At 41.6% G+C, this 25273-nt stretch overlaps 2 protein-coding genes across 3 annotated transcripts in view; one reads left to right on the forward strand and one right to left on the reverse strand.

Annotated features, from left to right (window-relative positions):
- dock9b (dedicator of cytokinesis 9b) overlaps positions 1–3879 on the reverse strand; it is a 54597-nt gene extending 50718 nt beyond the window's left edge. For both annotated transcript variants that reach the window (XM_074626551.1, XM_074626552.1), the window contains exons 1-2: positions 3741–3879; positions 636–1050 (exon numbers count right to left, since the gene is read on the reverse strand). In XM_074626551.1, the coding sequence (XP_074482652.1) occupies positions 636–758 (123 nt within the window). In that variant the 5' untranslated portion in view covers positions 759–1050; positions 3741–3879. The remainder of the gene's footprint in view (positions 1–635; positions 1051–3740) is intronic.
- Positions 3233–25273, forward strand: part of LOC141762622 (bone morphogenetic protein receptor type-2-like) — a 31241-nt gene continuing 9200 nt past the window's right edge. The window contains exons 1-6 of the mRNA XM_074626553.1: positions 3233–4026; positions 17114–17299; positions 17466–17645; positions 21133–21240; positions 21425–21516; positions 23825–24055. Coding sequence (XP_074482654.1) covers positions 3948–4026; positions 17114–17299; positions 17466–17645; positions 21133–21240; positions 21425–21516; positions 23825–24055 — 876 coding nt within the window. The 5' untranslated portion in view covers positions 3233–3947. The remainder of the gene's footprint in view (positions 4027–17113; positions 17300–17465; positions 17646–21132; positions 21241–21424; positions 21517–23824; positions 24056–25273) is intronic.

Below are 25273 nucleotides of genomic sequence, written 5' to 3' on the forward strand. Positions count from 1 at the left end.
CTGTGAGGGTTTCTGGACAATATTTGTAATTTTTTTATGCTGTTAATTGATTTCCAATAATAAATATATACATACATTTGCATAAAGCAGCATATTTGCCCACTCCCATGTTGATAAGAGTATTAAATACATTTTGAACAGATAAAAAGTGTGCGAGAAATCATGATTAAATATTTTAATCGATTGACAATGACAAATGTCATGCCTTTATAATATCATCATCATCCTCATTATTATAGACAATTCAGTAAAAAACATAGATATTTGGCATTTCTTACCTGTCATTACTCAGCTGTTTCTAACCTATCTGGTTGCAAGGTGCAACTGGGGGGGTCAGATGACACAGGATGAACTAAAGAAATGTGCAGACATTCATGTGTGTGTGTGTGTGTGTGTGTGTGTGTGTGTGTGTGAGTCCCTTTAGAGCTGGAGGTGTATATTTCAGTTACCTGGCAACCCCTTTGAGAAAGTTGTAACAATAGACACCCTGCAGAATCAGATGCACCAGCAACAAATGACAGCATAACTGTAGAAATATCACCATTCTCAAATAAATGATGCAACTTATAACTAAAGAGGCATCCCATAGTTAGTTCAGTGTTGTTATAACAGAGAGTGTTTTTTTGTGCTCTTACCATCAACACCGACGTCCTGACAGCCTCGGAGACGCTCTGCCGGAGCTCGGCGGCGGTGCCCGGCTTGTTGAGCCCCCGGGTGAACTTCCTCGCCTCGGCTGGAGGTGGAGCAGAAGAAGCCATAGCCCCCCAGCCAGCCTTTCATCAGACAGCCAGGTGCTGAGAAGCTGCAGACTGCAGAGGGCTGAAATCCTGCAGCTTCGGGCTGTGCGTAAATGCGCACTTGGCACTGTTTTATCCTGCCATTACGCGTCTCTTAACGCTTTAGCTCGGTCATATTTGTAGTAGTAAGGACACCAGAAGGTGACATCAATAGTCAGCAGCAGTCGGAGCAACATCTGAAGCCTGCTACTCTCTGTCCTGTCAGAGGAGGTCCTCTTGCACAAACTGGCACGCCCCCCTTGTGTAATAAAGCCTATAGTGGGACAACAAAAAAAACAAAAAAACATTGAAATAAAGGGATGGCCATGGGAATAATGATAACAAAACAGCAACAACAACAACAATACTAATAATACAACTACTACAACTAATAATAATAATATTAATAATAATGAGAATAATAATAGTGCTACTACTACTACAACTAATAATAAATAATTATAGTACTACTACTAATACTAGGGATGTGTAGGAAGAGTCAGCTGAGATCATAGGCCTTGATGAACAGGTGGTGCTTGAGGATGCATTGCATGTTGGATGCATTGCATGTTGGATGCATTGCAGGTTGCATTGCAGGATTGCTTCAGCGACAGGCTGCTCCACCTAATAACATGACTGCATTATTTCTGCAGAATGTCTGTGGGACATTCAGCTTGATAGAAAGATAATATATAAGAATATTAAATGCCACAAACAGCAATTAATGCCTTCATTGTTGCATCAACACAAGGCGCATAAAGTATTTCAGCCGCATTAAATACTATTTTGAGGTTATATAACTAAAAAACCGCACACTGTTCCGCCGTAGGCGCAGGCTTACATTGCCACCTGCTGGAATAATTATTGTTTTGGTCATCCAGTCTGTGCTTGAGGCTTTAAAGTCTGTGTATAAAGTTATATGACCACACAGAGGCAGTAAAGTAGCACTAATAGTTGAATAACAAGTGATGCATTTAATGGCAATCGGAAATAGTTACTTTATGCAGGACAACGTGGGAAATAAGGGAAAATGTTGTTTTTGGTTTCTCCAAATACCCCCCCAAAAAGAAGACGTTTTTTAATAATGAATTTTATAATAATCCTAGCAAAATATTTTATTCATAAAATTCATAATTCGACCAACAAAAAATATTTATATTAAGACTAATAATTTCTGTTTGTTTCATAATATATTTGTCTAGTGTTTTGTACCCCTGGCTGTTTTGTTTTGTTACTGTTTATTTGTAAACTGTCCCCTGTATACTGATGTTGTACTTTTGTTAATAAAAAACACTACACTACACTACTAAACTACTGCAAATAATAATAATAATAATAATAATGAGAATAATAATAGTGCTACTACTACTACTACTACAACTAATAATAATTATAGTACTACTACTAATAATAATAATAATGATAATAATAATAGTGCTATTACTACTGCTACAACTAATAATAATGATAATAGTAATACTACTACTACTGCTACTACTACTACAACTAATAGTAATAATGATAGTCATAATACTACTACTACTACTACTATTATTACTACTAATAATAGTAATAATAACAATTATAATGTGTATTATTGGGCTATTGCCATGTTTCCAAAAATAATTAGCAATAATTTATCTCTCTCTTTTTCTCCTCTTATGCGCATACTGACCCCTATTTATTTTAGATATTGTAAAATAAACACAAACATACTGATATTGATGTGCCATTTTTCCTGGAAGCATTGCAGGTTGCTTTGTAGAATGCATTGCAGGATGCACTGCATGTTGGATGCATTGCAGGTTACATTGCAGGATGCATTGCATGTTGGATGCATTGCAGGTTGCATTGCAGGATGCATTGCAGAATGCATTGCATGTTGCATTGCAGGATGCATTGCAGGTTGCATTGCAGGATGCATTGCAGGTTGCATTGCAGAATCAGGGCGTATACCCTTTTCTATCCATAGGAAATCGTTGGAGGGAGGAGAGAGGCCAGTTGAGGAGTTTTGTTTCTTTTCTTGTCTATATATATATATATATATTTCCTTTCTTTTTTTAACTTTTTTTCTTTTTCTTCCTTTTCCTCATAACAAAATAAAATAAAATGAAATATGGATAAAACAAAATGGAGAAAAATAAATTAAAGAAAGAAAAAAAATAAAGAAAAAAAAATAAACAAATAAATAAACAAATAAATAAATAAATTAAAAAAAAAGGATGCATTGCAGGTTGCCTCCATTTTATATCATTTTAATTTAATAAAGGAATATCGTATCTTATCTTATCTTAGGTTGCATTGCAGGATGCATGGCAGGTTGCATTGTAGGATGCATTGCAGGTTGCTTCAGTTGTTTTATAACGCTCACACTGAGCTAAACCTCACAGTGTTTACAGCACAGTAAATACTCGTGGAGCCTGAACGCAGCATATGTTTGCAGGGTGGTGTTATGTCCATAGTCTGCGGCACCGCGGCGCTGCACCCACCCTCCTCCTCACTCCGTGGGACTGTCCTCCACCTCCACCCCCCAACCAACCAACCAACACACCAAGCCCACAGAGCAACCTGATACCGGAGACGAGCGGTCCAGACAAGACAAGCCTGCAAACGAGGCGTTCCCAGCCGCCCTAGTCTGTCTGTCTGGAGCTCCACACCGTCAGTGTCTGCCTGCCTGCGGGGATAGCTCACACATCACACCGAGAGATATATCCGAGCCCCGCAGCCGCGTCGTCTGAGAGCCAGGATGGCAGCAATAACCTCGGAGGAGCTCAGCCGTTGGCGCCGTTGACTTGTGGAACGCTTATTATGCTAACGTTCCATTAGCACCGTTAGCTCGCAACACCACCGAGATAGTCTTCTATTTAAGTAAAAAAAGGTGGATTATTTTAATATTTTTTAAGCGTATAACCGAGAATGTTTTGTTCTTACACGAATTAACCGTGTGTCTGTTATTTTTTTTACCTTTTTGGCGAAGTTTTCCACCGCCAGACAACAGTCGCCCCCCGAGGCTAGCGGCTAGCATGCTAGCTAGCAGATATGGCCGTTGGTGGCTGGCTAGCTGTGGACGGTTGCTGCTGAAATAAAAAGGAGCAGAAGAAGAAGAAGAAGAAGAGGAAAACGTGCTAAAATAAGAGGAGAAGAAGAAGACTTTGTTGACAACTGTCTGTCATGGCTGTGTGCCGAATCACCATGAAATCACTGGCTAAATTTGGTGTCTGCCTGACTATCCTCCTCACTTCTGTGGCTGGTAAGTGGCTTAATAGTACCATGAATATTTGATGCTTTAATTCCTTTTGGTTGCTGCTTGTCTGTCCACTGTATTAGCTGGGTTTGGTGCAGATCATGTGAGCTGCTATCATATTATTTCCACTGGGGCAGCTATAGTGTTTGATTTCTTCTACCTAATTTCCCTAAATCATCACATGTTCTCTGTCCTTTAACTAACATTTACCACCTCTCATTTCTGGACTAGTCTGCAGTACAGATAATAATGCACTATACTAATTTACTAAACAGTCTCTTCTGCACCATATTCCCTTTTTTAATAGTCCTATATCACATCTGTTACCCTGCACTATCTTCACTATTTTAATACTCCTATATCACAGTTGTTACCCTGCACTACATTCACTTTTTTAATAGTCACATATCACAGTTGTTACCCTGCACTATATTCATTTTTAACAGTCTCTTCTGCACTATATTCACTATTTTAATAGTCCTGTATCACAGTTGTTACCCTGCACTATATTCAGTTTTAACAGTTCTTACCCTGCTCTATATTCACGTTTTTAATAGTCCTGTATCACAGTTGTTATCCTGCTCTATATTCACTATTTTAATAGTCTCTTCTGCACTATATTCACTTTTTTAATAGTCCTATATCACAGTTGTTACCCTGCACTATATTCACTTTTTTAATAGTCCTGTATCACAGTTGTTAACCTGCACTATATTCATTTTTAACAGTCTCTTCTGCACTATATTCACTATTTTAATAGTCCTGTATCACAGTTGTTACCCTGCACTATATTAATTTTTAACAGTCTCTTCTGCACCATATTCACTTTTTTAATAGTCCTGTATCACAGTTGTTACCCTGCACTATATTCACGTTTTTAATAGTCCTGTATCACAGTTGTTAACCTGCACTATATTAATTTTTAACAGTCTCTTCTGCACCATATTCACTTTTTTAATAGTCCTGTATCACAGTTGTTACCCTGCACTATATTCATTTTTAACAGTCTCTTTTGCACTATATTCACTTTTTTAATAGTCCTGTATCACAGTTGTTACCCTGCACTATATTCACTTTTTTAATAGTCCTATATCACAGTTGTTACCCTGCACTATATTCATTTTTAACAGTTCTTACCCTGCTCTATATTCACGTTTTTAATAGTCCTGTATCACAGTTGTTACCCTGCACTATATTCACTTTTTTAATAGTCTCTTCTGCACTATATTCACTTTTTTAATAGTCCTATATCACAGTTGTTACCCTGCACTATATTCACTTTTTTAATAGTCCTGTATCACAGTTGTTACCCTGGACTATATTCATTTTTAACAGTCTCTTCTGCACTATATTCACTTGTTTAATAGTCGTGTATTACAACTGTTACCCTGCACTATCACTCTATCACTTTTAACAGTTTTCTTCATCTCCTTGTATTTTTGTATCTGGTATATTTTTTTGTACTTTGCACCACTACCTTTTTTGCCGTCTTTTTACTAACATGTATTGCACTATGGAACTGTGATGCTGGAAGCTTGAATTTCCCTCAGGATCAATAAAGTTACTATCTATCTATCTACCTATCTAATCTGTGCAGCTCATCCTCATTGCAGTCAAACCAAACCTTCATGGATATCTCCTCCAGAACAGAGCAGCAAGTGTATACCCCTGGCTCCCTTTTAATCATACTGTGTACAAAAGGCCTGGAAAAACACTGCCAAACATACCGCAGTCCCCGTCTGCTAAGTTGTGCCCCCTGTTTAAGACTCTGGGCTGGAGCCAGGCTACTCTGAGACCTTGAGCGTGATAAGATAGTAGGGAGAGCGATGGAGGAACAGTACATGTTGAAGAAGGGGGGAGGTGGAATGTGTGGGAAGACAGGGGAAGGTATTTTTCAAGATGGGTAATTTAGGTGGTAGAAGTTCAACGTGGTGGTTAGGCTTTGGTAGGGTGTGTTTGGCTCATCCGGTGTTACAGCCGAGTGTGTCGATGTGTGTGTATATAAACATGGGAAAAAAATTCACCTATGTATCGCAATTTTTAATGCCAGAATCTATATTTTTGCTTCATTTGAGTCTATGCGGAGGTTAAAGGAAGCTACCGCTCTTATTGTTGTAGCTTGAGTAGGGCCGCACAATTAATCGAATATGAATCGCGATCACGATTTTGGCTTCCTGCGATTAAATGAGCATGATCGCATTCGATGTTGACGTTTAAAATGCGCGTTCTGCTCATAGAAAACCTTGCTGCATATCAAATCAAGCGCTTCCTAAATTAACAGCCAGCCACAAGCCGGTGATCGAGATGTTTTGGCTTCACTTTTGGGTATAGATATTGCAATGTCAGTTTTTTCCAAAATACATTAGCAGGGATTTAGCACAGCATGGAAGTGAATGTGAATGTGAAGTGTTTATTTTAATGTGAAAGTGTAATATAAAAATACATTGACGTCAAAATCAATGAATAATCGTGATATCAATATTGATCAAAATAATCGTGATTATCATTTTGGCCATAATCGTGCAGCCCTAAGTCTGAGTAATAGGGCTGGGATGATACACATATCTCCCGATTTGATACTATCACGATACTTGGGTGCCAATTCGACATGTTTTGCGATTCGATATTGCGATTTTTGTTAACTTTTTTAACACTAGATCATGGGGAAAAAGTTGAATCACACACTTTTAGGGACTTTTACTTTGGAAAATATCTAAATTGATACCCTAAATATGCTTAATTTTCAGCAAACTTTGGGTTTCACACATTGCCAGGAAAAGCAGAGCCAGACATCACGGCTAAAGCTGCATGCTAACTCTGTCATGGACAGGAAACGTTATCGTATACGTCCGGTTTTCAAAATAAGGTGGTAACAAAAGGAACTGTATATAAAAAATACATATATAGAAATGGAGATATCGTCCCAGCCCTACTTCTTAATAATGTATTGTGTATTATCCTTCCATTCATAGACAGTGTATTACCAGAAGCCCAGAGTAATAACTACTGTAGAGGGAAATATAGGGAGTGTGGAGCAGAATTAAAATAAACAGTGTGCAGAGAGATTTGCATTCACATTTGCATTTAACAGAGTATTTTTGAATTCCCACTTCAATAAAACATCCTCTGATAAAAGAGGAACTACAGGAGAATACGTAAATGTAGAAGTAAGCGGGGTGATTCAGTGGAGAAAGCGAGACATTTACTGAAGGGATGAGTCGTCAGGTTGTGACATAGGATCAGTTTGGGAGGGGGGGAAGTGGAAAATGCTGAGTGCGATCATTTTCACCCCAGAAAACTATAATTTCTCATGTCAGCATTCACGCGGAGATCTTATCTTATTGCCTCGATAAGCTCACCTTTATGAGACACAAATTAGTGCTCCCCCTGGAGCGGTTTAACGACAGGCAGAGGATTGACATATTCACTCAATAGTCAGGGTGATTAATGGATACTTACATGCATGCAAACAGCCAGTAAATTCAAATCTGTGCAGCAGTAATTAGGGCAGTTTGTTGGCTTAATGAGTGGAAAGAGACAGGAGACAAATGAATCAGATATCGCAGTGCTCGATACTTGTAATGATGATAATGATAGGAAGCAGAGTTAGTCATCACTCTGACCTAACACCTTTCCCTTTGCTCCCTCTGTCTCGGCTCCAACATTTTTTATTTATCCCATCATCTCCCTCTTCCCATCTCCGCTATTACCTCTGTTAATTTCTTTTTTTCCCCCTCCACCTGCCGTGCGTTTAACCTGTTCGCAGCTGAGCTCGCGTCGTCCTTCCGCTCCCCGGTGACTAATCAGTGCGTGGGCGAACGCCTGCTGCTCCAAAATCTGGAGTAGAATCGGATCCAAACAGACGCTACCTGCGGCGTGATCACAGGTGCTCTTAAGTACATCACATCGGGACAAGCCCAAGTGAAGTTGTAGCACATAATGTATGCCGCAACCCACATTCAGGCCCTGTTGTCGCGGGTAAAGCTGGAGGTTTTGGGGTCCAAAGAGGATTAGAGGAGGAGTATTATACTATGGCATAGAAAGGACTGCTCACTTGCTCCGCTTGTCCAAACGGTGAAGCCGTGTCTCGTTCGCGCCATACTGCGGCGTTGACAGGCCCCACTGTTCAGCCCCAACCGGGCTGCTTCGCCCCGGCCTCTCCGGGCCACGGGGGGGACGGGGGGGGGGGACGGGGGGACTCTCGGAGTTGTCAGGTCCGCGGTCACGTCAGGGGCTCAGCGGAAAGTGAAGTTACTGGATTACGGGCTGAATGGCTGCGAGAATGTTTAGCTCAGATTGGAGCCGACAGAATTTGGTGAGCCAGGTACAGACTGGCATTTAATCTGGGATTTTTAAAGGCAAGGTTGGTTGGAGACGATGAGGATGAATCAGAATAGCTTAAATGCCAAGTACAATACATGCACAGGAATTTGCCTTGGTGACATTGCAGCAGAGGCATTTTGAAAACTAGGAAAGGAAGGGCTAGCAGCACAGAGAAATCTCCTTCATGTATTATGGGCTGTTACTAAAGATTATTTTCCTTATTGATTAAAGGGGAACTCCACCGATTGTACACAGCACGGTCCAGGTGTTGGAGTACTACTGTTTATTATGGCTGGGACAATAGAAAAAGATATAAAACTGCAAAAGCAGCTCTTGAATTCTGCCACCATCTTATACCAATACTAATTCCAGCAAATGTTTTTTGTTATAAAAGGCTGTTATGTCAATTATAATGAAAGACTATAAGAGAGCAGCACAATAATTAGAATGTGATGTTAATGCGTCTCAATTAACAGCACTGATTTTTCCCAATTTTACCAAGCTGCAGCACCTTTAGCTCTCAGCGTAGCAGCAGTAGTCTGCTGAGTGTGCATTATGGTCTGTTGGGTATGTGGATGCAGCATCCTTCTGGAGGCAAACACAGGGATAGTAAAAAGTAGCTTGTAAAATGTTAAAAATCAGCTGTGGCAACCAGCACGTAGAAGCGAAAATAGACGTAATACAATGATGTGTACTTATCTGAGCCAACATTTTGGCTACAACTGGAGTAATGCAATTTGGACAGGAACACAAGGAAGTAGCTGCAGACGCCGAAGGATGTAAAAGCACTGCGCCCACTTTGATTCCTTAATATTTTGCACTCTATTTCATGAGAGGAGATGACACTGACTGCAGCTAGAAACAGACCAATGAACGCTGGAATGGAAGGGGGGTGGGGGTGTGGGTGTATTTGGTCTCTAATACAGCTAGCCTTGTACTTTACTATTAGATGAAAAAATCAATGCGTGCCTCTCTTAGTACCTTGGTTTGAGTTCTGAGCAGAGGTAGAAGCGTCGTGAGATACAATAGGACAGTGTTCAGCCGACCTTCTGCTTTGGCAAAAAGGAGAAATTAGTGGATGTTTTAGAAAACAAAAGGTGCAGCCTTGAGATGGTAACTCAGAGTGACAGCCTATGATTAACACGAAGCGTTCTCCTTGACCAGCAGAGACAATAAGTCTAGAGCGCGCAAAAAAAAAATGTTGCTGCAGAGTATGGATGAACTGTTTTTGTTTTTTTTCATGGATAGAAGCTTTAAAAAGTGTGATAGGTCTTGCTTTTATTATCTCCAGTAGCTGGGACACCACATCTGAGGATATTGCTCTGTCTCTAGACCACTGTATACTGTGCATATCTTAGGCCTAGTATGTTTCTATCCACATCAGCTTATAATAGTTGCAGCAGCAGAACAAGGTGCAGTTAGTAGATCGCAGTATTACAAGCAATCACTGGTGAAAAATACAGGTTTCACACCAATTGTGCACTCACAGCATTCCTCTGAGAAACACCAATAGGGCTGCAGATATTGATTATTTTAGTAATAGAGCATTATACCGGTTATTCCATCAATTAATCGGATAACAAATACTTTTGCTTTATTATGAGGGCTGCAACTACCGATTATTTTCATTGTCGTTTGTCGGCTCATAGTCGTTTTGGCTATAAAATGTCAGAATATGGTGAAAAATGACGATCAATGTTTCCCAAAGCTCAAGATGACGTCCTCAACTGTCTTGTTTTGTCACAGAAACCAGAACATTTTCACATTTAAGAAGCTGGAATCAGAGAATTGTGACTTTTTTTCTTAAAAAATTACTCAAACCGATTTAATCAATTATCAAAACAGTTGGCAATTAATTTAATATTTGACAACTGATCGATTAACCGTTGCAGTTCTATGTATTATTAAAGAGCAACAGTTAATATACAAAGAAGAGAATAAGACGGTTATCTTAAAATGAACAACTAATTGGTTTCCTTACAAAAAAAAAAACATTAAATTGCATACAATAAAATTATCTGTTAAAGCTAAGCCCATATTACATTCTAGGTTTTAAATCGAATATTTTCTGAAATGCAATCAAATACATTTTATATAGCAATTATTTAAACTCTAATTTTAGGAAAACTGTCATAGTATAAAGACACACCACCATATGCATACAATCTGAGTAAGACAAGTCAATATCAGAACAGTGGGATCTGCAGAGGGCGCAGCTCTTTGCGAATTAAATAAAGTATTGACTGAGTTCATCTTTGCATGGAAACTATTAATTAAAAATTGATATGGTGTTTTTGAGAATTGATACAGCATGTATATATTTAATATTTTCTTACACCCCTACTCGTTTTAAAAAGATGAGGTCTTAGTTTGCAAGGACATCACGGCACCTGTTGGTGGTCACAGAACAGGTGAAACCCCGTCATAAACTGTGGAGCTTGTCATGCTAGTATGAAGCCCATCAAGCCTGTAGTTCATTTATTCACCGAGGAAAAGATGTTGTTATCAGCAGAGACTAAATTCTGCCTGAAGCCAAACTTTTGCTGGCTCATAAATAATCTGAGATTATGCCCCCCCTGTGGTGTAATGGTAAACACCACGTCGGTCACTCTGTCATCTGTGTTTGCATCATATATTCGGGAAAGTTAAGGTATACAGGGGAGGGGGGGGTGAATATTTGGTATAAATGCATCGTGGTCAATAACGGCGGTCTCTAAGCTTTGAGGGTAGTGTAAGCCCCAGGATTAGCATAACTGTACCAGACCCAGACAGACCCAGACTGAGTGGTGGTGTTTTTGAGGGGGGAGTGGGCAGTCCCGAGGCAACAGATGGGACAGATTAAAGCCCACACGGCCCCCCCACACGTCTTTAAACTCAACCAGGAGACTTGGAAAATTGGGGGTGTCAGCAAATAGCCCCCTGAAGCCCATCCATCCTACCTCAGCAACAAGCTCGCACCCAAACAGCAGCAGCAGGTACGATTAGGGCCGATACATGCGTCTGACGGCCGTGTCGGTAAACACCAGAGAGAAGGATAGTTTACAATATATACAGACAGAATCAGCACGGTACAAAGGCTCTACATGGCAGCATAATGCCAGTTATCCCCATCAACACCCTTAGTTTAGTTTAGATTAGGGCTGTCGATTAAAATGTTTATTCACGATAATCGCACGATTGTCCATAGTTAATCGCAAATTAATCACACATTTTTTATCTGTTCAAAATGTACCTTAAAGGGAGATTTGTCAAGTATTTAATACTCTTATCAACATGGGAGTGGGCAAATATGCTGCTTTATGCAAATGCATGTATATATTTATTATTGGAAATCAATTAACAACACAAAACAATGACATATTTTGTCCAGAAACCATTTAGTATAAAAAATATGCTCAAATCATAACATGGCAAACTGCAGCCCAACGGGCAACAACAGCTGTCAGTGTGTCAGTGTGCTGACTTGACTGACTTGCCCCAAACTGCATGTGATTATCATAAAGTGGGCATGTCTGTAAAGGGGAGACTCGTAGGCACCCAGAGAACCCATTTTCATTCACACATCTTGAGGTCATAGATTAAGGGACCCCTTTGAACATGGCCATGATAGTTTTTCCTCGACAAAATTTAGCGCAAGTTTGGGGCGTTATTTAGCGACAAGCTAGTATGACATAGATTGCATAAAAAAAAAGGAAACAATGTGTTTTACACTATGACAGTTTCCCTAAAATTAGTACGGCTGTCCCAAATACCATATTTTGAGCTTATCAATACTCTGGTCTTTAATAATTTAGCCCCGGTGCCCATCCCTAATGGCAGTATATCGCAATGTATTGAATCGTAACCCCTGTATCGTGATACGTATCACCAGATTCTTGCCAATACCCAGCCCTAATGTCTGCAGAGGAGATGCACTGGTGCAGTGAGCACGTTTCAGCCTCAAGTCAAGTTCCTTTCTCTCATCTCGGATGTGAAGTCAGAACTAGTAGCGGAGAGGAAACAGCCAACACATCAGCGCACTCTGTGACTTTTAATCAAGTCTCAGACTGCCGTGTCTCGCATCTCTCCAGCGGGCCTTGGCAGTAGGGCCAGATTAGATCGCTGTTGTTTTTTAGCAGCCAGGCTGAGGGGAAGGGGGTAGTCCGTGGGGCGGGAGGGAGCACCGAAGGCCAATTGGGGGAGGAGGCTTAGAGGGGGGAGGGAGATTAGCAAATAACTGGGCCATGGGTAAACACTCAGCGGTGCCCGCCATCATCCAATGAACAGGCTCTGAGCAGAAAAACTACTCCGAAGCCTTTTGATATGACTACCCTCTCTCTCTCTCTCTCTCTCTCTCTCTCTCTCTCTCTCTTTCTCTCTCTCTCTTTCTCTCTCTCTCTCTCTCTTTCTCGCTCTCTCCCTCTCTCCCTCTCTTTCTCATCTGCCTCGCTCCACTGGCCTCGCCTGCATACTCTGACCCACAATCCAACACTGCAGTGTGGAAGCCAAGATCACACAGCAAAGCTTCACAGAGCAAAACCGGGTACAGGGCCTGCCACGGCCAATCACAGATAGAACACAGAGATTGGCATCCAACCAAAGCGAGACAGAATTCAGTCAGAGAACCAACCACAGTGAAGCAGAGTGGCGGACAAACCAATGAAATCTGACTACGGGAGTGCTCCCATGGCTCCGACTGCAAATGAGCAAAGCCTGGTTGTGTGCTCAGGTCTGAGCTCCATCCCGTGCTGCATTGTCTTGCTTCTCTGTTAACTTTTGTTGTTTGTTTTGAGCAACTAAATCCAATAGATATATTTCAGGGGGTGAATAACCCCTTTTTGTTAGTATCAGGAGGAAATCTGTGCACGTGCAGCCGCACAATGAATCGATTATTATCATCAGGGTACGTTAAATCCACTATTGGGCTGCCAAAATTAAACACAAATTAATTTTAACTACGGGTACCCACGAGTTTGCCATGTTATGATTTGAGCATATTTATTATGCTACATGCAGTACCTGTGAGGGTTTCTGGACAATATTTGTCATTGTTTTGTGTTGTTAATTGAGTTCTAATAATAAATATATACATACATTTGCATAAAGCAGCATATTTGTCCACTCCCATGTTGAGAAGAGGATTAAATACTTGACAAATCTCCCTTTAAGGTACATTTTTGAACAGATAAATGTGAGATTCATTTGCGATTAAATGTTTTAATCGATTGACAGCCCTAACCTACTACATACATAGTCGTGTTTATATGCTTTCTTGCTTTGTATTAATGCAATACAAATGTATTGATATCAGCCTTTTCTGCTCATGGCAATAAAGTGCAAAAATCAATCACGCTTGTGAATGAATACCCCCAAAATCAATTCCTAGATTGAACTCGGGCCATGAGCCTTTTTATCTGCTCTTTCAGCTTCTCCATGCCCAGGAGCTCTCGTAGGCCGAGCATCATTACGGGGTTTTTCATTTCATAGCCTTGAATTGTAGTAAAAATATTAATAATTCATGTCGGCATGCAGTATCTGCCCAGCTTTGGGAGAGAGACAGGAGATACTCTGCTCTATGGATTTCTGTTCTGCTCTCCAAGGTCAGTCTGTTTGTCTAACTGTCTATGGGTGTTGTCACCGGCTCTCCACTTCCTTCCATTGTTCCTTTATGTTTCTTTTCTTTTTACTAGAGTTCCTCCTCTATGACTCCTGTCCTCACCTCCACAGCCCTCCTTTTTCTCCTGGATTTCTGTGTCTGGGTAATTAGAAAGGAAGTGTATTTGAGGCAGAAAAGATCATTGTTGAGGTTGTCATTATGTTTAGCCTTGTGCTTTTTTTTTCAAATTGCTTGATAACAGTCATCTCGATAACTCTTGACCTCTGACCTCAAGATATGTGAACGAAAACTGAGATGAACAGAATGAAAACTGTATCTTATTAGGTAAAACAGATGTTGACAAACTGCATGATTTGCAGTTGAAAAAAGATAATAAATCACAATATATCTTATCGCAAGACGAGACTCTGCCGCCTCCATCTTGGACTGATTGGACGATCACTGTTCGGGGGAGGGGTTACAAGAACGCTCAATTAATTCACATGATAAACTGTTCTGCCAACAAATCTTGGGCCATCACAGTTCATTTCTATATGATTAAAAAACATTCTGAAGTATCTGCATCCCACAATCAGTTGACCCTTTACACAGGGAACTCTTAATGCTGAAGTGTTTTGATCAAACTAATTATATTATCTGGCAAGGACAGCTGGAAAGATTTTGTTATCAGTATTAGAAAATGGAGAGAAAATATAAAGAGAACACAAAAAAAACTTTGATGAGCTGCAGATGAGCCATCACCCCTTTCAAATTATTCAAAAAAAGAGAGAAATACATACTTGAAACTCAACTTTAATGATAAAATGGCAACTTTACGTTTAGATTTCCACATTGATTTGAGTGTTGTAGATTATTACCTGCCGGGACAGTGACGCTGGTATTGTTTTCCCCTCGTGAGTCTGTGTTTTCCTTTTAAACATATCATCAGTTGTCAGACTCCCAATAGATCAGAGCTCGTCTTCCCTCTGCAGCGATGGAAAAGTGGTAAAATATAAATGAATAACTGCCCATTATGTCTCCCCTGTAATGTTCTGGTGTAATGGTAGCGCTGATGTTCAATTTTGGGGAAAGCATGGTTCACTGAGATCCGTCATTTTTCACATCTCCAAGCTAGAGTTTGGACTGAAATGGAAGCACAGCTTTAGGAGACGACTGCTTTTCTGTGTTCATCTGTTCAGTATTTATTTCCTATATTTCATACTTGTTGTAGGATTAGTATTATTTTTTTTTTAAACGTTAGAATTTCTGTAAATTCTAACGTTATAATTTGCTCTTTGCTCCTATCCTCTTTGGCGTTATTTAGTCTCCTTCGCGAGAAGCTAGTACGATATGGATTCTTTAGGTTTGCTACCCTCATACGGTGCCAATATCTTCCCTCAACCTCCAAGAGATCGATTGCGTTAAAGAAATTAGTGGCGTTAAAACGAATTTGCGTCAACGCGTTATCATCACGTTAACTTTGACAGCCCTACATTATATGTATTATAATTATTTAGTGCATGCAGAGCTTGTTAATGTGCTATAAAGTGATATTCTGCCCTGTTGGAAATCTAACCGCTAACCATGGCAGTTGTTGCAATTCAGTTTCCTCATCAAATGAAAATTCCTCCACATACTTAACCCTTAGTGTGAACTCCTTTCCCGCTCTGCCCGTGTACACGGCGTGCTTCGCCGCTGTAGGCAAAGCGAGTCCCACAGAGCGGAACAGAACAGTAGGCAGTAAAGGCCCACAGGTTGAGGGCAGCCGAGGCCCACAGTAGGCCAGAGCTGATCTTTATCTGAGGATGGGAGCAGAGGAGGAGAGCTGGCGCCGTGCCCAGCAGAGCTACCACTCCATCGCGCCACCCTCTGCCCACACAGGCTAGCTTGACCTTGGGCAGGGCACAGTCACCCTCCTCCCTCCACCCTCCACCATTTCAAAACAGACCTCCCCCTCACCCCCCTTCCCGGATGGAGGAAAGGGAGGAGCTGGGAGTAAGGGAAACAAACTGGCACATTGTGTTTCTCTTATCAGAAATGACTCCTAAATGCAGGCTGTGTACACAAACACACACACTCTGACATCGGCTCAGACGTTCACCGCAAATCAACAGGCAAACTGTCCATTTAACAGCTGGTCACATTCTGTTTTTTCTTTTCACTCGCACACATCTGACATTCATCCATATTTTCTGTAAACTAAAACCTTGGCCATTTTCTTTTTCTTTGCACAGTGTTTTTTATGCTCATCTTTTGTTTATATTTTTAATAAGGGGTTGTTTCGGAGCCATAACGCCCACTTTTTTTTCTCCTTCTGCGCCTCTGCAAGTGTTTGCATTATGTTCTTCAGGCTGGAGTTTAAATTGGTATGTCTATTGATCTTTGCCAGCAAAGACTGCTGCCTCTCACAAGCCAGACAGCTATTTCTCAGCTGTGGATTCCTCTTGTATAGACAGACGGACGCAGTAGCAATTTGTCTCTCTAGCTGGTTGAGCAGACAAGTGTATATATATATGTGTGTGTGTGTGTGTGTGTAGTATATACTGTATACATGTGTATAAACAGTATATGTAGGTATGTATGTATGTATATATGTTAATGTTTGTGTATATGTGTATGTATATGTATGTATATACTGTATGTGTGTGTGTGTATATGTATATATGGGATGATATGACACAACTTATATATATGTGTATACAGTATATGTATGTCATAATTCCATCATTTCTTTCTCTCAGCTGTGGTCCGGTCCCAAACAAACTGAAAATGTGAATCAGCATGTGTATGCGTCACTGTGCATGCGTAACTGTCGGAAAGCACCAATACAGAGGAATCAATAGTCATGGAGGCATGGGATTTCAAGGAATCGGACAACAAGGAACCGATTCTCTATTCCCGTCTCTAGCGGTTTCATCTCCATCAGACAGTTTTCCTCTTAAAAGTGCGTCAGTGGAATGAGAAAATACTCGATCAATAGATGTGATGACATGTCATAAATGAATGAAGCTGTTGAGCTGCCTCTCGCCTCACCACAATTGCTCATTAACACAAACTGCCTCCATCTTGTTATCATGTTATGCGCTCGCCTCTTGTCATCCAACTGTTTGATTCACTCCGTTGCAACCGCAAAGCTCCGCTCTGCATTGCTGGACATTTCCTGTCGACTTAGAAACTCCTCCTGTCTGTTCGCAGCGGCGCAGGGCGAGGAGAGGGAGTGTGCCTTCACCGACCAGCAGCAGCAGTGGGAGGTGGAGCGGGTGAACGGGGGCGAAGGCCGGGTCTCCCCAGAGAACACCACCATCCGATGTGCCAAGGGCAGCCACTGCTTCGGGCTGTGGGAGAAAAGTCCTCCAGGCGAAGTGCGACTGGTCAAACAAGGTACGGCTTGAGAGACGCTGTCTACTTGTATAAATGTCGACAAATATCATCTTAAAGGGCGGGTCCATTATTATGTTTTGTTTTTTTATATCATTCTGTAGCTTCCCAGTGGAGAGAATTATTATGAATCACTCAATCCAATCTGTCACCTCTCCCTCTCTGTCAGGTTGCTGGACTCACCTGGGTGACCAACAGGGTTGCCGTGACGACCGCTGCGTGGTGACCAACCTCCCTCCGCAGATCCAGAACGGGACGTACCACTTCTGCTGCTGCGGCAGCGACATGTGCAACGTCAACTTCACGGAGGACTTCCCGCCGCCCAGCCCCACCACGGCACAACCCCTCTGTAAGGACGCATTACACACAATCACTGCTAGGCTCTGTACATGTACTCATATAGTAGATTACATCCAATTCCTTGTTTTGTAGTGGGTTTCATTTAATTTCTTGCCAAAGGATTTCTTTCCAGACATGACGCATCTTCCTTTTACATGACCGGTGGTCAGCTAACCGACAAAAGCAAGTCAGCCAGATAGATTCAAAGCCAGATCTCAGCCTACGCTAATACTTTTATGGGTTTATTATTGAGTTATATTAGTGCAGAGCCCGTTCAAAACGTGCCTGTTCGGAACGGGCTGAATGCTTGGCCTGTGGCGACGCTGATTTCAGCTTTCCGGAGATGCAACTTCACACTCGATGCTGCGCCTCCCTGAGCAATACACCTGCCAGTTACGTCTCCCAGCAGTGCTAACGTATACGCAAATATTTTATGGCCTCAATGGAGTCAAAGCCTATTGCAATGTGTAGGATAAGCCCCAGAGTATACAGGGTGAGTCGGTGAATAAATGCTACAACTCCTCCGAGCCAACTTCCTGTATCCTTCCTGCAACACCGGCTCAGACTCTCTTAAGGTGGACTGTTAAGGTAGACCAGCTATTCCCCTTTAAGTGACGGGCCGCTCCTCTGAGTTTTGCTCAGCTTTTTATTTCATTTTTAAATATTTCTTTTAACCGATAGTATTAATCATGTTGGTTATCGGTTAAATGGAAAACGTATTAGCCTAGCTCCTCTGCCACGGTTGCAATCATCTCTTGCACAATTGTGTGCATCAGGCAGAGGGGGGGGGTGAATGAAAGAGAAATGACTAACAAGGAGAAGAATGGGAGAAACAAAAGCAGGCCCACACAGTCCTGAAACACAAAGCTATTAACAGAAAAGAATGAAAGCATGTTTGATATCATCAGAGCTGTCGTACCCACATCTCCTGCTTCATCATTCGGCCCCACGATCGCCATCCGTTATGAACCTTGAATCGCAGAGATGAATTAGTTTGTGTTCACGGACAGATAAGATGGTAGCATTTTCAGAGGCGGTATAGGTTCTATCCACTAAAGTGCCGTGAGTGGTTGATGTTCTGTTTCTTTCAATCACCGTCTGTTTTTTAAGTTCTTGGTGAGGTGTCAAACAGACGTATTGTTAATTCTTCCTTCCTCACAAGGTTTAGCTGTGAATGAAAGCAATGTGTGTGGCAGGATGAGGGGGTGGAAGAGGGGGGTGACGACGGCGGCGGCTCATCATCTCTCCTACCCACACATAAACACATACACACACACTCTCTCTACCATCCATGTCGTCGCTCCGCATTCCACGGATTACAAGGCGTCTGCTCCGTCTGCGGGCGTGCCGGTGACTGTTCCGCCGAGCAGACGTGTGACCAGCCAGAGGCGGAGGCTTTGGAGAAAGTTGAGGAAACGTTTGCCGTTAGAAGGACCTTTGATTGATCAGTGAAGTTTGGCCTGTGTTCTAACTTTAAATCCCGTTAGTGTTGTTGCGAGGCTGATTCCTGACATGCCAGGGCAGATTCACGCCACTATCATTAGAAGGAGGAAATGTTGAGTCAGCTGGCTGTTTGACTGATCTCGAGCCAAGAAAGTTTGATGACGACATTCAGGGCTGGGTGGCGGGAGAACTACTCAGATCTTTTTACTTATGTAAAAGTAGCACGTAAGCAAGTATTCACGGCAAAAAATGCTTAAAATACCAAAAGTAAATGTACTGATCTATTAGTGTAAGCATCACTTTTATGTTTCAGCTGGTAAAATCGATAATATCGCGTTATTTTGCGTGGCAATATTGTATCAATACACAGACATCAAGTATCAATATTTTATTATATAAACTATTAACCTCTTAACAATCCGACGAAGCCTGACAATTATTGGATATATTTGATATTTCAGGACGTCTCTGACTTCATACTTGCTGAAAATCAAACATTTTAATGTATTAATTTATATATTTTTCAAATGAAAAGTACCAAAAAACGTTTTATCACGTTAACTCTGACAGCCTGACTTTGACATTTTGCTTTGCACCTTTAACATGGGGGAGATTTTAAACAGATTTGTGGTGTGTTTGTGTCGGGGTGTGCCTCTGTTTGTCAGATGGCTTCCTGTAGCAACCCTCTTGTCGGCGATGAACTCACCGACCTCGGCGTTTGAGGGGACCCGTGTCAAACCCCCCCACGTGTTTGTGTGCATGCACGCTCATGCTAGCATGTCAGTCAAAGCCACCCTTAGGCTCTCGAAGGCATCTATTATTGATAAGGCTGCTGTCTCACAGCAGCACCAGTGTTGGCTAGTGTAATGGATGCAAGAGAGTGTGTTTTCTAGTGGACTAGTGGTATATAAGAGCAGGGCAGCGTTGGTATATTTCAGTTGTGGACTGATGCAGTTCATTAATCACAAATACCTGACAGCTGAAACTGCGGCCACCTCAGCTTCTACCTGCTACTGTAACCAAAATCCATCTGACCAGCTCTCTCTCTCTCTGTTTTTACATATTTTCTCTCTCTCTCTCTCTCTCTCTCCATTCACTTCCCACACATCCTCTGTTCCTCTCTCTCTCCCTGCGCTGCTTTCCAGTCTGTTGACTGTGCTTCATGGTTGTTTGGCTTAATTGATGTTTTTTTTTTTTTCTTTTCCTTCATGCGCTTCACGGCACGCACGATCGTCCGCAAACACACACACACACACTCGCATACCGGAGATATTTAAATGTTTACGTGTGCCTGTGTTGTATATTTGGGCAGGAAAAAAAAAAAAAAAATCCAACATATTGTATGCCAGTCTATTCAAAATCCTGCAGTCGCACCAAAGACCGGTTTTGACTGCAGTGTTTTTACCTGGTGTTAGGAACACCTTTCAGTATTATCCATCGCTGACCTCTTGATTATTTGCACTGTACAAAACAGAAGCAGATAATGTAGAGGTTAAACACAAGGAAAGAATCCTACAGTAACAACATACGTATGTGCCAAAAAGCCAAGAGGCTTGTGGCACACCGTGAGAATTAAAGGCGCCTTTGTTGAGTTTCCTAAACAACCAAAAGTTCTGTTTACATTCAGCGTTACTCACACACACTGTGTGCATCCTTGACGTCTAACAAATGTGTTGAATGCATTTCTTTACTAACTAGAATTTCACTCGCAGAGCGCAGAACTCCGCCAACGCGCGACTTTAAAAACAGATCACAGCTCACAGCTGGCGGTTACATGAGGTGGTCGGCTTATTATTAACACGGTGTGTTTCCTTGTCTATATGAATATTTAAATCAACACAAGGCTTTCAGATCGGATGTACCGGATTGCATCGATTGTACAGGTGTACCTAATAATCTGGATATCAGCTGTGGTACATGGCCGTCCTCTGACTTCCTGCCCACAAATCAAAGGCCATGGCCATGGCTTCAGCTGTTTGCTCTTCCCACATAAAGGTCTCACACTTTGATTTGTACTTTTGTTTTTGATGTGTGTGTCCCCCCCCTCCTTGTAGACCCTCGCACGCTGCGCCACGAAGAGACAATAATCATCGCCCTGGCAACAGTCTCCGTGCTGGCCGTGGTTGCCGTAGCAGCCTTCTTTGGTTACCGCATGATGCACGGTGAGTTACCATGGCGCCACGCTGCGTGGAGGAGCGTAGGAACATTCATTATTCAAGGCCGTTTAAATGTTTTGGGTTTTTTTCTGGTAGAATTTTAATTAGTTTCATAAATGGAGCCGGAGCTGATCTCTTCTTTAGATGCATCGCCATGCTTTGACATTTCCTGAACTGTGTGTGTTTACAGGAAATGGGAAGCAAGGCCTTCATAACCTGAATATGATGGAGGCCGCTGGCTCTGAGAGCTCTCTGGACCTAGACAATCTCAAACTGCTGGAGGTCAGTGCCCACAGCTTCAGCATCCCCTCCACACAGGGAGGGAGGGAGGGAAACAAGAGTTCCACAAAGAAAGGAGAAACCAAAGATATAGAGGCAAAAATACACCCAAAATACATCCAGGTTTACGGTTACATTTGTCGTTTCAATGTGACCTTTATCATCCGATCGGGGCAGGGCGCATTAAGTGACGGGTCAGGGCGCACGAAAATAGGATTTTGCTTACACTGACACAGGATCCTGAAAACATGATATGGAAGAGGGAGAGCTCATATTGTGATAGGAAGTCAATGAAGTCTGGATGAGGATTCAGTCACGATGACAATATAAGCAGGGCGAGGGGATTAGAATGATTTAAGTAAAACCCAGCCACAGGAGACAGCAGGACGGCAGCTGTGACTTTTAAAATTGAACTTTTCTGAAAACCTCACTCATCTGTCATGTACAAGCTCATAATATAATGATTTCCCCACTTGAAAGACACATTCCCAAAGCAATACAAGACGATACACCTATCTCCCGATTCGATACTGTCAGGATACTTGGGTGCGGATTCAATATGTATTGCGAATATTAGGTATCACGATTCGATATTACGATTTATTCAGTGGGAAAAAGTTAAATCATACACTTCTAGGGACTTATATCTAAAATATCTAAATTAATACAGTAAGAATGTTTGATTTTCAGCATGTATTTTGTCATGTATGAGATGTCCTGAAGTCAAATATATCAGTCATTGTCAGGAATTATTTATTTAAATTTTTCCAGCAACCCAAAAATCAAAGAAAATCACATATTAGTGGTATTTTCTGTTTAATTTATAAGAGACATGTAATGTTTATTACCTCTTAATTTTTTTATCTTATTTATTATCATTTGTAATAAATATTTTTTATTAGTTAATATTTATTCATTTTATTTATTTTTTTATTTATATATTATTGACTGACTGACTTATTGAATTAAGGTGAAATTGCCAATCACATTCACTGGACGGTCGTCAGATTTGTCTTTTTTGTCTTTATTATGAAGTTAGACTAATTATTCACACAATTTAGTTTTTCTCTGAAATACAGTTTGCAGGCAGTAGTTTTTATTTTTTAGTTATCATTCATTTTATAATTTAATATTTATTTTATTTATTTATTATTGACTGATTTATTATTTGACTTAATTTTTGTTTTTTATTTTTATTTTATTTCCTCACATAAAACTTCATAAAATCCAGATAATGAAAAAAAAGAAGAAAAAAAAGACAATTTGTACTCAATGTTCGCGATATAGTCATTTACTACATCCCACGTAGAACAAGCCGCAGTACATCGAGTATATTCGATATATCACCCACCCCTAGTTTCAGCTGCTTTACCGCACTGTGATCAGTCTCAAGCACGTTTCAAGTCTCTGCAAGTTGGTTATCACGCTGAAAAAAAGGTGAAATCTGTGCCAGTTTGCTGACTGGAAGGCAGAAAAAACCCTGATAGAAATCAAAAACTGCATAGTATGCTGTTAAAAAAGGGCCCGCAGCAATATTAACTATACATGCTGTCTAGTAAATTGGCTAGAAATGCAAATGTGGTATGATGTGTCTTCTATGTGGAACATCTCAGAACATGACAGAAAGACAGGCAGCCCATCAGCACCGAGCGTTATCCAACTCCGAGATGTGTGTTTTCTCTCTTTTTGACATCTATTCAGACCGGAGCGAGCGAGCGAGCGAGCGAGCGAGCGAGCGAGCGAGCGAGCGCTATCTTTTCAGAGAGGGGTTTGAATTCAGATCGCCGTCCTTGTGCCTTATCAAATGCAGGCGCACGTTCTTTCACATCATTGCAGCGGGGTGGAGGAGGGCGGGGGGGAGCCGGGGAGTCTTACTCAAAGACAAAACAGAGACCGCTGCTTTCACAGCATAGCCTGAGATAAATGTTTTTAGTGGAGGTGGAATTCACACAGAAAAACGATGCCCTCCTGAATGACTCTCTTACTCCTTTTAATGGCATGGTGTGCTCTGGCTAATTCAGGGCACTAATTGAATGATTTGGAACTGACTTGAGGCCATTTTAGCTGTTTAACCCTGCTGTTAGCCTGTAATTCACTTTATTTCCTATCTCGCTTCTGTCTGCCTGGCCGTCTTTATTTGTCTGCCTCTCTTTCTTTGTATCTGCCAAGCAATCTGTCTGTGAGCAGTGCAAACAAAGTTATCATTTAGTTCACTGTTTTCATGCTTCTTGTTAGACAAGTGAGAGCTAAAGGTCTAGAATTACAGAAAAAAACATCTTCTATAAATAGTTTTTTTCTTTCATCCCACCAGCTGATCGGGCGTGGCAGATACGGCGCCGTCTACTGCGGCTCTCTGGACGAGCGGCCCGTGGCGGTGAAGGTGTTCACCGCGGCCAACCGCCAGAACTTCCTCAACGAGTGCTCCATCTACCGGCTACCGCTGCTGGAGCACGACAACATCGCCCGGTTCGTCGCCGCCGACGAGCGGATGGGACCGGAGGGACGCACAGAGTACCTGCTGGTCATGGACTACTACCCACATGTGAGTCGCGGGGGGAGTAGCAAGTTTCGTATGTAGAGAGAGTGTGTGTGTGTTCGACAGTTTGCAGTTTAATACTACAAGTCCCAGAATACTAGGGGCAGCAAACACTCTTTGAACAGCTACGTTGTCTGTTTACAGTGCTGCCAAACAAACTGACATTGTTTTAAAGGGTAGCTTCTCATCTTATTTTCCCATGTTTTTGTGTCTAAGTGAATTTCTGAAACTGCTTCAGTAATTGAGGGAGAACGCTGTAACCGGCAGCCGTGAAATGAGCCGCGAGGGCAAGTGAGCAGTGTCGGTGTAGCGTTACGTTCACTAAAAGTGCTTGTTTTTGCAACTGAGAGGCTCAGATTGTGATTAGAAGTGTCTGAGAATATGGAAAGAACCCCAGGGCTTGACATTAAGCTTTTTCAGCCAGTTGCCAGTAAATAACTAAGACTGAGTTTTTATTTTGTTTCTGTTGAGTTTGAATGAAGTGTGTTTTACAATGATCAGCGAGGTAAAATTACTGTTTCTGTGAATGGAGTCTGGTAAGTTTGGCTATCAGGCAAGTAAAACATCCCATCTACTTGCCCAATAGCCAAACTTACTTGTCCGAAATGGAAAAATGTAGGCCTATTAAAAAATAAATAAAATCAACAAGGATTTAAGCAATTATTATAATTTATCTAAATATTCAGCCGTGACACTGAAAATCTTTTAGATAACACTAAGCTACGCTTTCCGTACTCCAACACAACACACGTTTCCACCATTGGATGTATTCTGCTATTCCACCGTTGTCTTCCGGCAACACGTCACCTCGCCAGAATGAGACTTCTCCTTGAGCGAGACTCTTTCCATAATGTCAGACACTTCTAATAACAATCAGAGCCTGTTATGGCAAAAACAATCACTTTTATTGGACGTAAATGACGGTGCCAGCTTGCCCCAATAGCACCACATTGCAGCCTGTGAGCAGCTGCCGTCTGCAGCGTTCTCCCTCAATACTGGACCAATTTCAGAAACTGTTGTCCCCATTAGTCAGTTAGACACACACAAAATACCATCGTTACTCTGCCAGTTTCACTGCCAGTCCAGGGCTGGACCCCCCTGTAGGAGATTGGTTTCACAACTATCACCCTTTTCCCAGTTCAGTTTGCAGGCCTGAACAAAAGGAAGAACTTCAGTGTGGCCGTTGTAAATTAAAAGTAAAAGTATGAAGTATTTTCCACCCAG

The sequence above is a fragment of the Sebastes fasciatus genome, chromosome 24, assembly GCF_043250625.1.
Source record: "Sebastes fasciatus isolate fSebFas1 chromosome 24, fSebFas1.pri, whole genome shotgun sequence".
In the NCBI taxonomy this organism is placed as follows: Eukaryota; Metazoa; Chordata; class Actinopteri; order Perciformes; family Sebastidae; genus Sebastes; species Sebastes fasciatus.